Consider the following 13,232-nt stretch of genomic DNA (forward strand, 5'->3'; position numbering starts at 1 on the left):
GCACATATTCAGAGACTTTATAAATCTTTGCGAAAGTAAACAATTCATAAAAATGGCGGAGAAGAGGACGGAGAAAGAGAAACTTCCAAAAGTGAAAGTAGTTGAGAGCCCACGACCGGAGGGAACCACCGAGCTGGCCAAAACATTGGCAGAATCCCTGCGCCCCCTGCTGGATCAGATGAATAATCTCAAGGAACAGCTGTCAACAATGAACCAATGTATCACCACTCAGCAAAAGCAAACGAATGAGACTCTTAAAATTACAGAACAAACAGCTGAGAAGGTGAAAGAAGTTGACGCCACTGCTCAAAAGGTGAAGAAAAGGGTACAAAAATTGGAAAAGAAGCAAGTTTCTACAGAAGAACAGCTTTTACAATTACAAATGGAGAAGTCAAACTTGGTCCTTTATTTCCAAGGTGTCCCAGAGACTAAGGGTGAGAATCTGAAGCAAATGATGAGCGAAGCATTGGCCCCAGTGACAGATCTGAAGGCGGAACTTTTGATAAGCGAGATGGATGTGGTCTATAGGTCATATTGCGGATATATAAAGAAAAATAATCTGCCTGGGGAAATAGTAATGAGATTCTCGAAGAGGCATGTGAGGGATTCTATCCTGAGAGCAACAGCGGGATCACCTTTGAAAATTGGGGACAATACTATCAGGATTCTGAAAGATATTCCATTTGAAATAAGACAAAGGAGAAAGAAGTACAAAGATCTAATCCTTTTTCTTCAAACAAATGCCATTGTGTACAGGTGGCTAACTCCAGAGGGCATAACCTTCAAACTTCAGGATAAAAAGGAAAAGATTGACTGTTTTTAAAGCACGGGAGTTTTTGAGAATCCAGTTGGGAGAGCCAGAGGAGGTGGAAAAAGAGGAAAAGGACAGTAAGTCCAGTGGCGAGCTGGACTCGGGGTCTTCTGGAGAGGACTCTCTTTCTGAGACCGGGGTGGCGGCTCCTAAAAGTCCTTACAAACTGCAGAAAAGACAGGATAAGAAAAAATGAAGGCTGAGGGACTCTGAATTGTGACTTTGAAAACATAGTTCTTAATAATTAGATGCTCTGGGGTATTTTATCAACATTTAAATTTAAGATTTAAAAGATATACTAGCATGTCTGACTAAGTTCATTAAAATGTTAGCGTTTTATGGGGTGGCTTTGTATTTAAGCAAATTTGATGGTCTCCTCTCTTGGGTTTTTAGTCAGTAGTGGGTACCTTTTCTTTCTCCTTAATTGTAGTTCCCCTCCCTATTTTCGTTGTAGTTTGTAGTCCTTATATAAAATGCAATTAAAAAATCCCCTTCGGGGGGCCAAAAAAATAATGTTTTAGTTTCTTTTTATGCTTTGATCTATCCCGATTATAATTTGCCAAAAAGTTCAGATCCCCTCCCAATACAATATCCCCTTCTTGAAAATGTTTACGTTTTTCTAACACCATCTGTATAAATTGCATTTGTTGACAGTTTGGAGCGTATACTGAGGCTCAGGGGTCATTTTGTAGAAAAAGAGGTGCAGGAGCTCATTAGCATAACCTATTAGCATAACTCATTTGCATATTTCACACCCCCTGACATCACTGGAAGTCTGTCAGAAGGCAACACCCACTGCTCAGGCCCCACTGGACTGTTTTGGATTGCTAGCTATTGGGGGGGACAGGGGACGTGCAGATCTGTCCTCGAAGAGGAGGGAGAGCTTGTACCTGAATAAAACTTGGTCTTAAAGGTGCCACTGGACTGTTTTGGACCGGGGGGGCGGGGTGAGCTCTGCAACTTACCTGGCTGCTTCTTGCTCTGACTGAGGGCTGCTGGGAGCAGGGGGTGGGGCTTGTTGCATGTGCCCGCCCCCTGGGTTCTTTACTGCTGGAGCTCCACTCCTGCAGGAAATGACCCCTGGCCCTCTCTGATGGCAGCAATGATCTCGGTGGAAGGAACCTCCAATTTGTAAGACACAAATGGTGCCTCTGGCTGTGTTTGCCCAACCAGTTTGAGAAACACACACACACAGTCCTGTGAAGAATTATTCACTAGAATATTTCTATCTGATGTTGGGTGGCCGGTCGGGCTCCAACCCAGATTTGAACCGGGCACTATAGGCCGTGGCTGGGTGGCTCAGGCTGAGCTGGCTGAAACTAAACCCAGCGAAGACAGAGGTCCTGTGCCTGAGTTGGACCGGACCGGGGTTGGGGCACCCTCTCCCGACCTTCGATGGGGTGCCGTTGGTGCCAGCGTCGGAGGTTAGGAGTTTGGGAGTGCTCCTGGACCCCTCCTTAACGATGGAGGCCCAGGTGGCAGCCACTGCCAGATTGGCATTTTATCATCTTAGGCAGATTCGGCAGTTGGTTCCCTTCCTCGGCTGCGATAACCTGGCTACAGTGATCCATGCGATGGTCACCTCGAGGTTAGACTACTGTAATGCTCTCTACATGGGGCTGCCTCTGTCGCAAATCCGGAAGCTGCAGCTGATGCAGAATGCTGTGGCCAGGCTGTTGGTGGGCGCCCCTAGGTGGGAGCACATCCAGCCTGGGCTGAAAGCGCTGCACTGGCTGCCAATAGCATACCGAATCCATTTCAAAGTGCTGGTACTTACCTTTAAAGCCCTATATGGCCAGGGTCCGACTTACCTGAGGGACCGCCTTTCCCCACATATACCCCCAAGAGCACTTCGATCCGGGGCGCAACATCGCCTGGTGGTTCCAAGCCCCCGGGAGGCAAGGCTCGCCGCGACTAGGGCCAGGTCCTTTTCGGTGGCGGCCCCTACCTGGTGGAACGAGCTCCCGGAGATCAGGGCCCTGCGGGATCTTATGCAGTTCTGCAGGCCTGCAAGATGGAGCTCTTCCGCCAGGCTTTCACACAGGGGCCACCACTACCACCACCACCAATGATGTGGACAACATCGGGGTTAAGGATGGCCTGGGAAGATCTGCCACAATTTTGCACGATCGATATTATCGGACTTATTTGCTTGGGATCAGCTATAGGACAACATCATCCCCAGAGAACTGTTTTACCATCATTGTATATTTTTGGGGACCATCCTGTTTTCAATTGAATATTATTATTGTTGTGACCAGTGTTTCCTCTAAGTTGAGCTAGTGTGAGCTAGCTCAGTTTTTTAGCCTCCGGCTCACAGATTTTTGTCTTAGCTCAGGAAGGATGGCTCCAAAGCAAACTAATTTATGCAGTAGCCAAACTAATAAATAAAATAAATAAATATTTATTAATTAATAAAGGAAGAGTACAGATCTCAAGGTTTTGTAACCCTGAATACCCAACAGCCTGAGTGTTACAAAGGGTGACATAGGATCTTAATACTCAGGATGATGCACACAAATAAAACAAAATTATTGGCTCCATCAAACATCAGCACTCTGACCTTACAGATCTCTGATTGGCGGAAAACCCTTTGGGCTAGGCTTTCCCAAGAAAAGCTTTTTCTTTAGTTAACCAATAGGCTTTTTTTTCTTCTTAGGCTATGCAGCTCTAAAAGTATCCATATCGGAACAGGGTATTATTGTTCTCTATTCAGCTAGGCAAACTTGCGCAGTTAGGCTGGGCTGTCAAGGCCGCAAGCCTCAGCAAAAATAGCAAGTTGACATTTTGTTCTTTCAGCATTTTACCCTCCCGGCATGCATCCAAACAACTGTCACAAATGAACCAAAGTTAATACCTGAATACATTCATGATGTCAGAATCATAAATGGCACTTAACATATGCACCATGGAAGAGCTAAGTGGACATACTAAGTCAAACCTGTTAGTCAGTGGCAGAGTACAAAGTGTTTCATAAACTGTGCGAACAATAGTGATGGTCATCCTATATGCTGCAACATGGTACAAGTGCTTGTTCCAGTGACTCCGAGTGGTGTATTTCGTTATGTCTTCTTCACACATTTAAATCTTGATTTCTCAAACCTTTAACTGTAGATCAAAGTTAACCAGTATATTTTGTCTCTGTAAGAAATCTCTCAAATGTAGTCCCTACTCACTGTATTCCCATTTTCATTTTCAGTAGCCTTTTTTCTTCATGATGGCTTTCGTGTCACTGTGTCTTATTTTATATAACAAAGCCTGTTGGATGCAAATGGGTATTCAAAACAAAGTATAAAGATGATGGGGCTGTAGAACTATACAAAGCACGCCTAGTAGCCAAAGGCTATTCACAAGAATATGGGACTGACTACTTCGAGGCTTTTGCTCCAGTTACCAATCATTTTTACACGGAAAGAAATGCCTCCTCTTCCAGTAAAGCAAAGATCCATTGCAAACTCTGAATATCTAAGTATTTTTGCCAGTTTCTCCAACACCACCTTGTCACTTTAACAAATAAAAGAAAACTTCCTACTCTTAAAACATATTGCCATAATCTTTGGCTTCCCAGCAGAACTTCAAGGATTCTCATACTCAACAAATGTTGTCATCTTTAAACATACCGCTTAAACATACTACTTACTGGTAAATACAAAGCTGGTTTCAGAGGGGGAAGGCAGAATGTAGCAGTTGCAGGCAATTTTTCATTCACAAACTCTAATTGACAGGGGTCATTTCATAGAAAAAGCGGTGCAGGAGCTCATTAGCAAAACTTATTTACATATGCTACATACCCTGACATCACCAGAAGTGTGCCAGAAGGCAACACCCACCGCTCAGGCTCCACTGGACTGTTTTGGATTGCTAACTATTAGGGGGAGACGTTGACGTGCAGATCTGTCCTCGCAGAGGAGGGAGAGCTTGTACCTGAATAAAACTTGGTCTTAAAGGTGCCACTGAACTGTTTTGGGCCGGGGGGGCTTGTTTCATGTGCCCGCCCCCTGGGCTCTTTACTGCTGGAGCTCCACTCCTGTGCGCTCCTGCAGGAAATAACCCCTGCTAATTGAACAAGATATTAAAGAAAACTGATTGTCCTGTATGGTGTGCTTTAGATCTTTAATGAATGGACAGTGCCTGGACTATTTCAATACAGACGATTCATAAATATTTTATAGCTGGATGACAAGAGGAAGTACTAGCAGCTGTGATATTCTTGTTGGGACATTTTCACATACAAGCCTACAAATTGTTCTTTTGGAGAAAGACCAGTTCCAGGATCCCAAAACGAAAGGCAAAGTCAGGCAAAATCTAACTTTTATATGCAGCCTGCACATTGCTTCCAATTAAGCTGGCTGTTCCGTGAACCAGGAGATTTTAACTTCAACAGCGACAAATATTTCGACAACGATTAAAAGCCAGACCGTGGAGAGAAAAGGCAGTTCATTGACAAGTAAATTAAACTTCTTCCCCTGCTTGAGAACTATATCTGACATTGCTGAAGTGCAAGATAACCCTGTATCAATCCTTGGACTCTGGACAAAATTATTTCATTGGAACTACTGCAGTCTTCTGGCCGATAGGGTGGGTCAATAGTTAATACTCCTGCAACACACAGCGTTGTTTGTGACTCTCCTTTCTCTTTCACAGGAATATGGTTTGTCTCCAGCCAATCCTTCAGACTGGTTTTCTTTCTCTCCAGCTCTTCTTGACTACACCTTCGCATCTCTTCAGGCATGAAGAGGTGTGCAAGCTTCTCTTTCATCTCATCATCTGCTTCAGTCAGTATTTCAACATCTTGCACTGCATGGCCCAGGACTGCTGAAATGGACATTTTCCCATTCTCAAGAGGATGCGCCAGGAGAATACTGCCAAAGGATAGAGATGCAAAGTCTGATAAGGAGCAAGACCTCTTCCCTCTCCCCCCCAAAAAAGTCGCATGTTAAAAACAATATATAGGTGTCCCATTCAAACACACTTACAAGCCCCAGTGACTCCCTCCTTTAAGTGGCAGCGCTAGTTAAGTATTCAGATCAAGATGCTGCAGCCAATTGCCTCAATGAAAAATCACAACCTGTAGACATGCAATAGCTGAGCCCAGGACCTCCTGTCAACAGGACAATTATTTTCCCAGCATCACTTGCTGTACACAGAAGAAGAGGAAGAAGAAGAGGAGGAAGAGGAGGAGGAGGAGATTAGATTTATACCCTGCTCTTCACTACCCAGAGGAGTCTCAGAGCGGCTTACAATCTCCTTTCCCTTCCCCTCCCCACAACTGACACCCTGTGAGTTAGGTGGGGCTGAGAGAGAAGAAGAAGAGGAGACTGGATTTATACCCCGCCCTTCACTACCCAAAGGAGTCTCAGAGTGGCTTACAAACTCCTCTCCCTTCCCCTCCCCACAACAGGCACCCTGTGAGGTAGGTGGGGCTGAGAGAAAAGTTTGATCTTATTGGGAAAGCTGTCTCTAGCCTTACCATTGCTGAGTTGCCTTTTTCGGCCCTGTCCTGTGCTATACAATGGCTTCAGGAAGCAACCACTACCAGTTTGGTGCAGTGGTTAAGTACGCGGACTCTAATTTGGGAGAACCAGGTTTGATTCCCCACTCCTCCACGTGCAGCTGCTGGATGACCTTGGGCAAGCCATAGTTCTGTCAGAGCTGTCCTTGAAAAAGAGCAGTTTCTGTCAGAGCTCTCTCAGCCCCACCTACCTCACAGGGTGTATGTTGTGGGGAGGGGGACCTGACCATTGGAAGATGCATTCCTTTTAGTGTTCAACACCCACAAAACTGATGCAGCATAAACAGTGGTGAAAGTAAAATTCTTTGCAGGTAACTCTTGGTAGCTCCACCTATTGGCTTGGGCCCGTAAGTATCCATGGTAACACTGAAGAACATTGATCTTGCACAGATGGAAGTGCTAATAACAGAGGAAGCGAGCACCACAGCTGAAGAGAAGCACAAGGGGAAGAAAGTCATCGCAACCAAGCCGTTATCTTTTAACCAGTATGGTGAGTGCAGTATAAGTGGACAGAATGTTGGACCCAGGATCTAGGTGGCCCACGTTCAGATCCTTACTCTGCCATGGAAGCTTGTTGGATGACCCTGGGCCAGTAATGTACTCTTAGGCTAACCCACGTGACAGGGTTGTTATAAAAAGAAAGAGAACAATGCAATCTGCTTTCAGTCCCCACTGGAGAGAAAGGTTTCCCTTGCTCGAAAGCCAGTTGAATCCGGCTCTAGGGATGCGGTGCTCATCTCTGTTTCCAAGCCGAAGAGCCAGCGCTGTCTGAAGACTTCTCTGTGGTCATGTGGCCAGCATGACTAGACGCCGAGGCACACGGAACGCTGTTACCTTCCCACCGAGGGGTACCTATTTATCTACTTGCAATTTCTTGCTTTCGAACTGCTACGTTTAAGCAGGAGACAATAAAAAGTAAGTCGCATCCATTTACCACCACCCCTTCTACCCTTGGCCATGTCCAGATATGAACTATATATTCTACTTTATTCTTATATGGAATCAGTGACACTATAACAGTTACCACCGCTTTTTAACACAGTCTTATTCATTGTAACTCAGTCTTCTTTTATTGTGAGCTGCCTTTGAGGCCTGTTGTCAGACAGAAAGGTGGTATATAACTATTTCTTTAACAGAAGAAAAGTAAGAGTGCCAATGAACATAGACAATGTGTTCCAAAACTTGCACCGACAAGCAACTGCATTCTGTCTCACTCATGTGGAACTAAAACACAGGGGTCGAAACTGCATTTGTCTTTCCCACCGGTGTTCCAGCCTTCTGACTCTGTCTTCAAAAAAGCTGTCTACATTTGGTTTCGTTTTCACACCTCAACAGTGCTAGCATACTTTTGCACGTCTGCATATGTTTATCACCCTCTCGTAGCGGCTCCACTGTCATTGCGCCTCCGCACGGCTTTAAATGACTCTTCTCCAAACAACGTTCAAACAAGCATAGAGAAAGACGGTGTCACAGCAGCACAAAACTGATTTAAAAATGCAAATGCAGATTTGACCAGGGCTTCTTTCCAGAGCTCCTTGACGGATCTGCCACATAGAGCTGAGGCCTTGGAAGTTTGGGGTTTTTTTTTGTTTTTAAACTAGGCCATACTCCACCTCTCATACTGAGGCGAACCCTGACAATTTCCCAGTGGACAACTCCCACAGTGCCTTGAATTAACATGCCCCTCCTCTCCACTACCTTGTTTAAGCTGTCCTAATTTACAAAAAGTTCAAAGCAAAGAACTCTATGCCTGTATTTGGTTGGTCACCGGCCAGTCTGTCACTTGAAGTGTGCAGCCACACTACGTTAAACATCTTTTCACAGTAGAAATACACTGCTATCATTCCAGAAGCAATAGGTGAGATCGGTTTTACATACGATATTTAAATACGTTTTTTTCTGACACTAGTTCTTTCCATTCTGGTGAAAATAACTCTTTAACTGATGCTTTGTCACTGTTTTCATACTTGCATGCAGGCCGGGCTCTTACTTACTTGGCTGATACTGGGTCAACTGTTAAGACCCACCCTTGATATTTGTGTTTCTCAGCAGCCAGAACTCCGACTTCTTTATTCACATACGTCAGCCATTCCAGAGGTGTCTTCTTTTGCCACGCGGTCATGTTCCCTACTTGCTGAAACTAAAGGGGGGGGGGGAGACACACTAGTAATTAAAGAAGAAAAAGAGATTGGATTTATACCCCCACCCTTCACTCAGAGTTTCAGAGCGATTTACAGTCTCCTTTCCCTTCCTCTCCCCACAACAGATGCCCTGTGAGGTAGGAGGGGCTGAGGGAGCTCTGCGAGAACTGCTCTTGAGAGAACAGCTCTGAAAAAACTTGTGACTAACCCAGGGTCACCCAACAGCTGCATGTGGAGGAGTGGGGAATCAAACCCGGTTTTCCAGATCAGAGTCCACCACTCTTAACCACTTACACCAAACTGGCTCTCTAAAAAAAACGAAAAATGAGCTCTGCTGCACTAAGGTTAGGCCACTGGGCCAGAAGAAGGTCGGAAAAAGAATATCACCTCCAGTCAGTGTTTCCCAAGCTTCTGGAAGCTGAAATATACTTTTTTCTTTAATTAAGTTGGAAGCACACATATACCTCTCAAAAAGTTTGCTTTTAGAATGTGAAATAACAGAAATGACCCAATGGCTAGAGGAATCTCCTCCTTTAGAAATCACTATTCTGCTTCCAGATTGGAAGGGGGTGAGTCCATAGCAGTGATTTATATAGGTATGCATCAAGTAAACAATCCCTTCTAAGGACGGCTAACTGAACAAACATCGGTTTGGTAGTAGAAAGGGTACCAGAAACAGCATGTGGCAGTGGCCAACTCTAATAGCAAATGCTTTGGGCTTAGGTAAAGGTTTCCCTTGCTCAAAAGTCAGTCGAATCTGACTCTAGGGATGCGGTAATCATCTCCGTTTCCAAGCCGAAGAGCCAGCGCTGTCCAAAGATGTTTCTGTGGTCATGTGGCCAGCATGACTAGACGCCGAGGTGCACAGAACGCTGTTACCTTCCCACCGAAGTGGTACCTATTTATCTACTTGCAATTTCTTGCTTTCGAACTGCTAGGTTGGCAGGAGCTGGGGCCAGAGAAAGAAGCTCACTCCGTCATGTGGCACTTGGGTCTCGAACTGCTGAATTACCGACCTTCTGATCTGCAGTTCAGTGTCTTAACCACACAGCAACCTTAAGTGGTACCTTGAAAAATGAATAACTGTTCAAACTCTGCACACCTAGAGAAAGATGGACATTCACAGTTTGAAAAATCCCAATATAAGTAGGACCTTTGAAGGAGTGAATGGTGGGTCCTGGTTCAGAAAAGGCTTAAATGCGACTTAAAGATATGACCCTGGGCATGCACAAACAGGGGTAATTTTCTGCAGGAGCACACAGGAGCGGAGCTCCAGCAGTAAAGAGCCCAGGGGGCGGGCACATGCAACAAGCCCCACCCCCTGCTCCCAGCAGCCCTCAGTCAGAGCAAGCAGCAGCCAGTTAAGCTGCAGAGCTCACCCCGGTCCCCAGTCCAAAACAGTCCAGTGGCACCTTTAAGACCAGGTTTTATTCAGGTACAAGCTCTCCCTCCTCTGCGAGGACAGATCTGCACGTCCCCCCCCCCCACCAAACGGTAGCTACCAACGTCCTCCACGCCCCCCCCCCCCCCAATAGCTAACAATCCAAAAGAGTCCAGTGGAGCCTGAGCAGTGGGTGTTGCCTTCTGACACACTTCCAGTGATGCCAGGGGGTGTGGCATATGCAAATGAGTTATGCTAATGAGCTCCTGCACCTCTTTTTCTACGAAATGACCCCTGTACAAATATAAGGGAGTAAGTCTCATGGAACTCAGGTGAGGCTCTCCTCAGAATAAACAGAGTCCTACTGCCCATACCACATGTAAAAGCATTCTCAGAGTCCTTTCACACTGACAAGAGCACCTTCAAACACTGGTGCCTAATGTGTGAAAATTCTTTAATAAATGCAGAACAGAAGCAGGGCTTTTAAAAAAATTATCACACATACATTCTTTAAAGATCTGCTTTGCATTAGCAACTCAGAAAATGCCTTGGAAGAGGACTGAACAGAACGGTCACCATAATTAATCACTTTTCTGTGTTTAGCCAAGAAAGAATGCTGATAAAACTTATTTTTAATGGTGAAAATCTGTGTCCATGGACCTAGAACTACATTATACATTTAATTTTGGAGGGATATAATCTTGTATCTACACCTCCATAATAAACCAATTCAGAGCATGCAGTAGTTAACACCTTGGGGGGGAGGGGGAAATCAAGACTTCCTTTTTCTCACCACACCGTTAATCAGCCTAGCATTCCCATTCTACCCGCTCCAGATTCTAACACACAGAAAAATAAAGTGGCTAGAGAGACAGCATTCATCTTCATTTTCTACCATTTTCTTTTCTCTCCTCTTATTTATTTTCATGTAACAAACTGGCACCTTAATAAAGACCATATGTCATTTCAATGTTATATTGTTATGCAAAAAACAATAAAACTTTAACAACAACAAAAAAAGACCATATGTCTAACTGCACAAAACCTTAGTTCCCACTGCTCAAGCTCGCCCGGGTACACATACCGAGAATCAGACAATCAAGCTATATTCACAGCTCTTTCTAACCGTAAAGCACCGAAAACAACGCACTATTTAAAGTTGTTTTTTTTTAAACCCCGACCAGGTTGTACGTTAGCCAAACATTGACTTGCTCCAGAATGGAATTTAACATATGCATAAAGCTGTAACTCGATCGTAATTTCTTGGACCCAGAATGCACTGAGGCTTCAATATCTATTTCCTCTCCTTCACAGCGATACCTGGAAGCAACTCTCCGTTCGCGCTCTTTTATTTATTGTGTGTAGCAAAGTTGGCCTATGCAAAGTTGTTTCAGTCCATGCCCATTGGTTTCACTAGGCGTAGGCTGGTGTAATTCTACACTGGATTTTTCACTGTTAGTCAATTTCACCCCCTAACAATACTATACCCAGCAGGCTCATAGGATGACTTCGGTTTTAAGAGACAAGCTTGGAAGATTTTGCAACCGAGCCCCAAATTCTATCCCACGCATATTTGAATTTTGTTTTCTATAAAGTTGTCCGGATGATAATTACATTTTTTAAAGTATACTGATGTAAATGCTTTAAAAAATACACTAGGACTTGCATGGATATGGTTTTTTTTTCATATTTGCGTTTTGCTGCTGGAGATCTTAATAACGTTTGTGTAGTACATTTCATGCGTTCAAAACTCATTGCGCGCGTTATCTCAGTCATGCCAACTGTTCTGTAATCTTGGCTAGTATGCTTGGCTCCATCCTGTAAAACGGGATGCAAAATGTTTCGAACTGAAGATTTTCTGGCACCCATTCTGTAAACCTGACCCCATGCATGTTTACTCTGCCGTTGATTGAATGGGATTCATGAAGGCAGATTTAATCCTCTTCCCACGGCATAGTTTTTCAGACCTGAAATTTCCGGGCAAAATACCTGTGTAAACTTGAGGTCAAATACCGGTTTCTCCGGGCTATTTCAGGCAGGGAAAACAGCAGGGAAGAAGGTAGCAATTCTAAGCAGTTCCACTCAGAAGTAAATCCCATGTAATTCAATGGGGTTTACTTCCAGTCCAGAAAAGTGTCTTTAGGGTTGCAGTCTTAAGCCTCCTCCCCCAGCGCCACGGCCCCATTAAGCGATTGGGATCTCCTAGGACTCTTTTCTTTAGCCCTTCACTTCTTTCCCTCCAGCCTGCTCTTGAGCTCCCAAGCAGGAGCAAACGACGCCAGGCCCGCTGCTCGTCCCGCACCTCAAGGGCAGCGTGGATGACAGGTAACCAGTGTTCCCTCTAAGCTGAGTTAGCTCACAGTTTTTTAGCCTCCGGCTCACACATCTTTGTCTTAGCTCAGAAAGGAGGGCTCCAGAGCAGACTGATTTATGCAGGAGCCAAATCGCTCGCTCACCACTTTAATGCTGGTAGCTCACAAAGTAGAAGTTTTGCTCGCAAGACTCCACAGCTTAGAGGGAACATCGCAGTGGGGTAAACACTCCTGACCAGTGTTCCCTCTAAGCTGAGTTAGTGTGAGCTACCTCACAGTCTTTTAGCCTTTGGCTCACACATTTTTATTTCAGCTCAGGAAGGGATGGCTCCAGAGCAGACAGATCTATGCAGCAGCCAAACCGGTCGCTCACAACTTCAAGGCCAGGAGCTCACAAAGTAGGATTTTTTGCTCTCAAGACTCTACAGCTTAGAGGGAACATCGCAGTGGCGTAAATACTCCTGACCAGTGTTCCCTCTAAGCTGAGTTAGTGTGAGCCGGCTCATAGTCTTTTAGCCTCCGGCTCACACATCTTTGCCTTCGCTCATGAAGGAGGGCTCCAGAGCAGTGTTCCCTCTACGCTGAGTTAGTGTGAGCTGGCTCATAGTCTTTTAGCCTCCGCCTCACACATTTTTGTCTTAGCTCAGGAAGGAGGGCTCCAGAGCAGTGTTCCCTCTAAGCTGAGTTAGTGTGAGCCAGCTCACAGTCTTTTAGCCTCCGGCTCACACATCTTTGCCTTCGTTCAGGAAGGAGGGCTCCAGACTGCCGTTCCCTCCAAGCTGAGTTAGTGTGAGCCGGCTCACAGTCTTTTAGCCTCTGGCTCACAGATCTTTGCCTTCGCTCAGGAAGGAGGGCTCCTAGACTGCCGTTCCCTCCAAGCTGAGTTAGTGTGAGCCAGCTCACAGTCTTTTAGCCTCCGGCTCACACATCTTTGCCTTCGCTCAGGAAGGAGGGCTCCAGACTGCCGTTCCCTCCAAGCTGAGTTAGTGTGAGCCAGCTCACAGTCTTTTAGCCTCCGGCTCACACATCTTTGCCTTCGCTCAGGAAGGAGGGCTCCAGACTGCCGTTCCCTCCA

The 13,232-nt window shown here is 45.4% G+C and overlaps 1 protein-coding gene across 1 annotated transcript in view; it reads right to left on the bottom strand.

Moving 5' to 3' along the window:
- Positions 1–4,880: 4,880 nt before the first annotated feature.
- GEMIN6 (gem nuclear organelle associated protein 6) overlaps positions 4,881–13,232 on the bottom strand; it is an 8,984-nt gene continuing 632 nt past the window's right edge. Inside the window, exons 2-3 of the mRNA XM_015427383.1 lie at positions 8,318–8,463; positions 4,881–5,673 (exon numbers count right to left, since the gene is read on the bottom strand). Coding sequence (XP_015282869.1) covers positions 5,289–5,673; positions 8,318–8,445 — 513 coding nt within the window. The 5' untranslated portion in view covers positions 8,446–8,463 and the 3' untranslated portion in view covers positions 4,881–5,288. The remainder of the gene's footprint in view (positions 5,674–8,317; positions 8,464–13,232) is intronic.

Source organism: Gekko japonicus, unplaced genomic scaffold, assembly GCF_001447785.1.
Source record: "Gekko japonicus isolate JY-2015 unplaced genomic scaffold, Gekko_japonicus_V1.1 scaffold2236, whole genome shotgun sequence".
Classification (NCBI taxonomy): Eukaryota; Metazoa; Chordata; class Lepidosauria; order Squamata; family Gekkonidae; genus Gekko; species Gekko japonicus.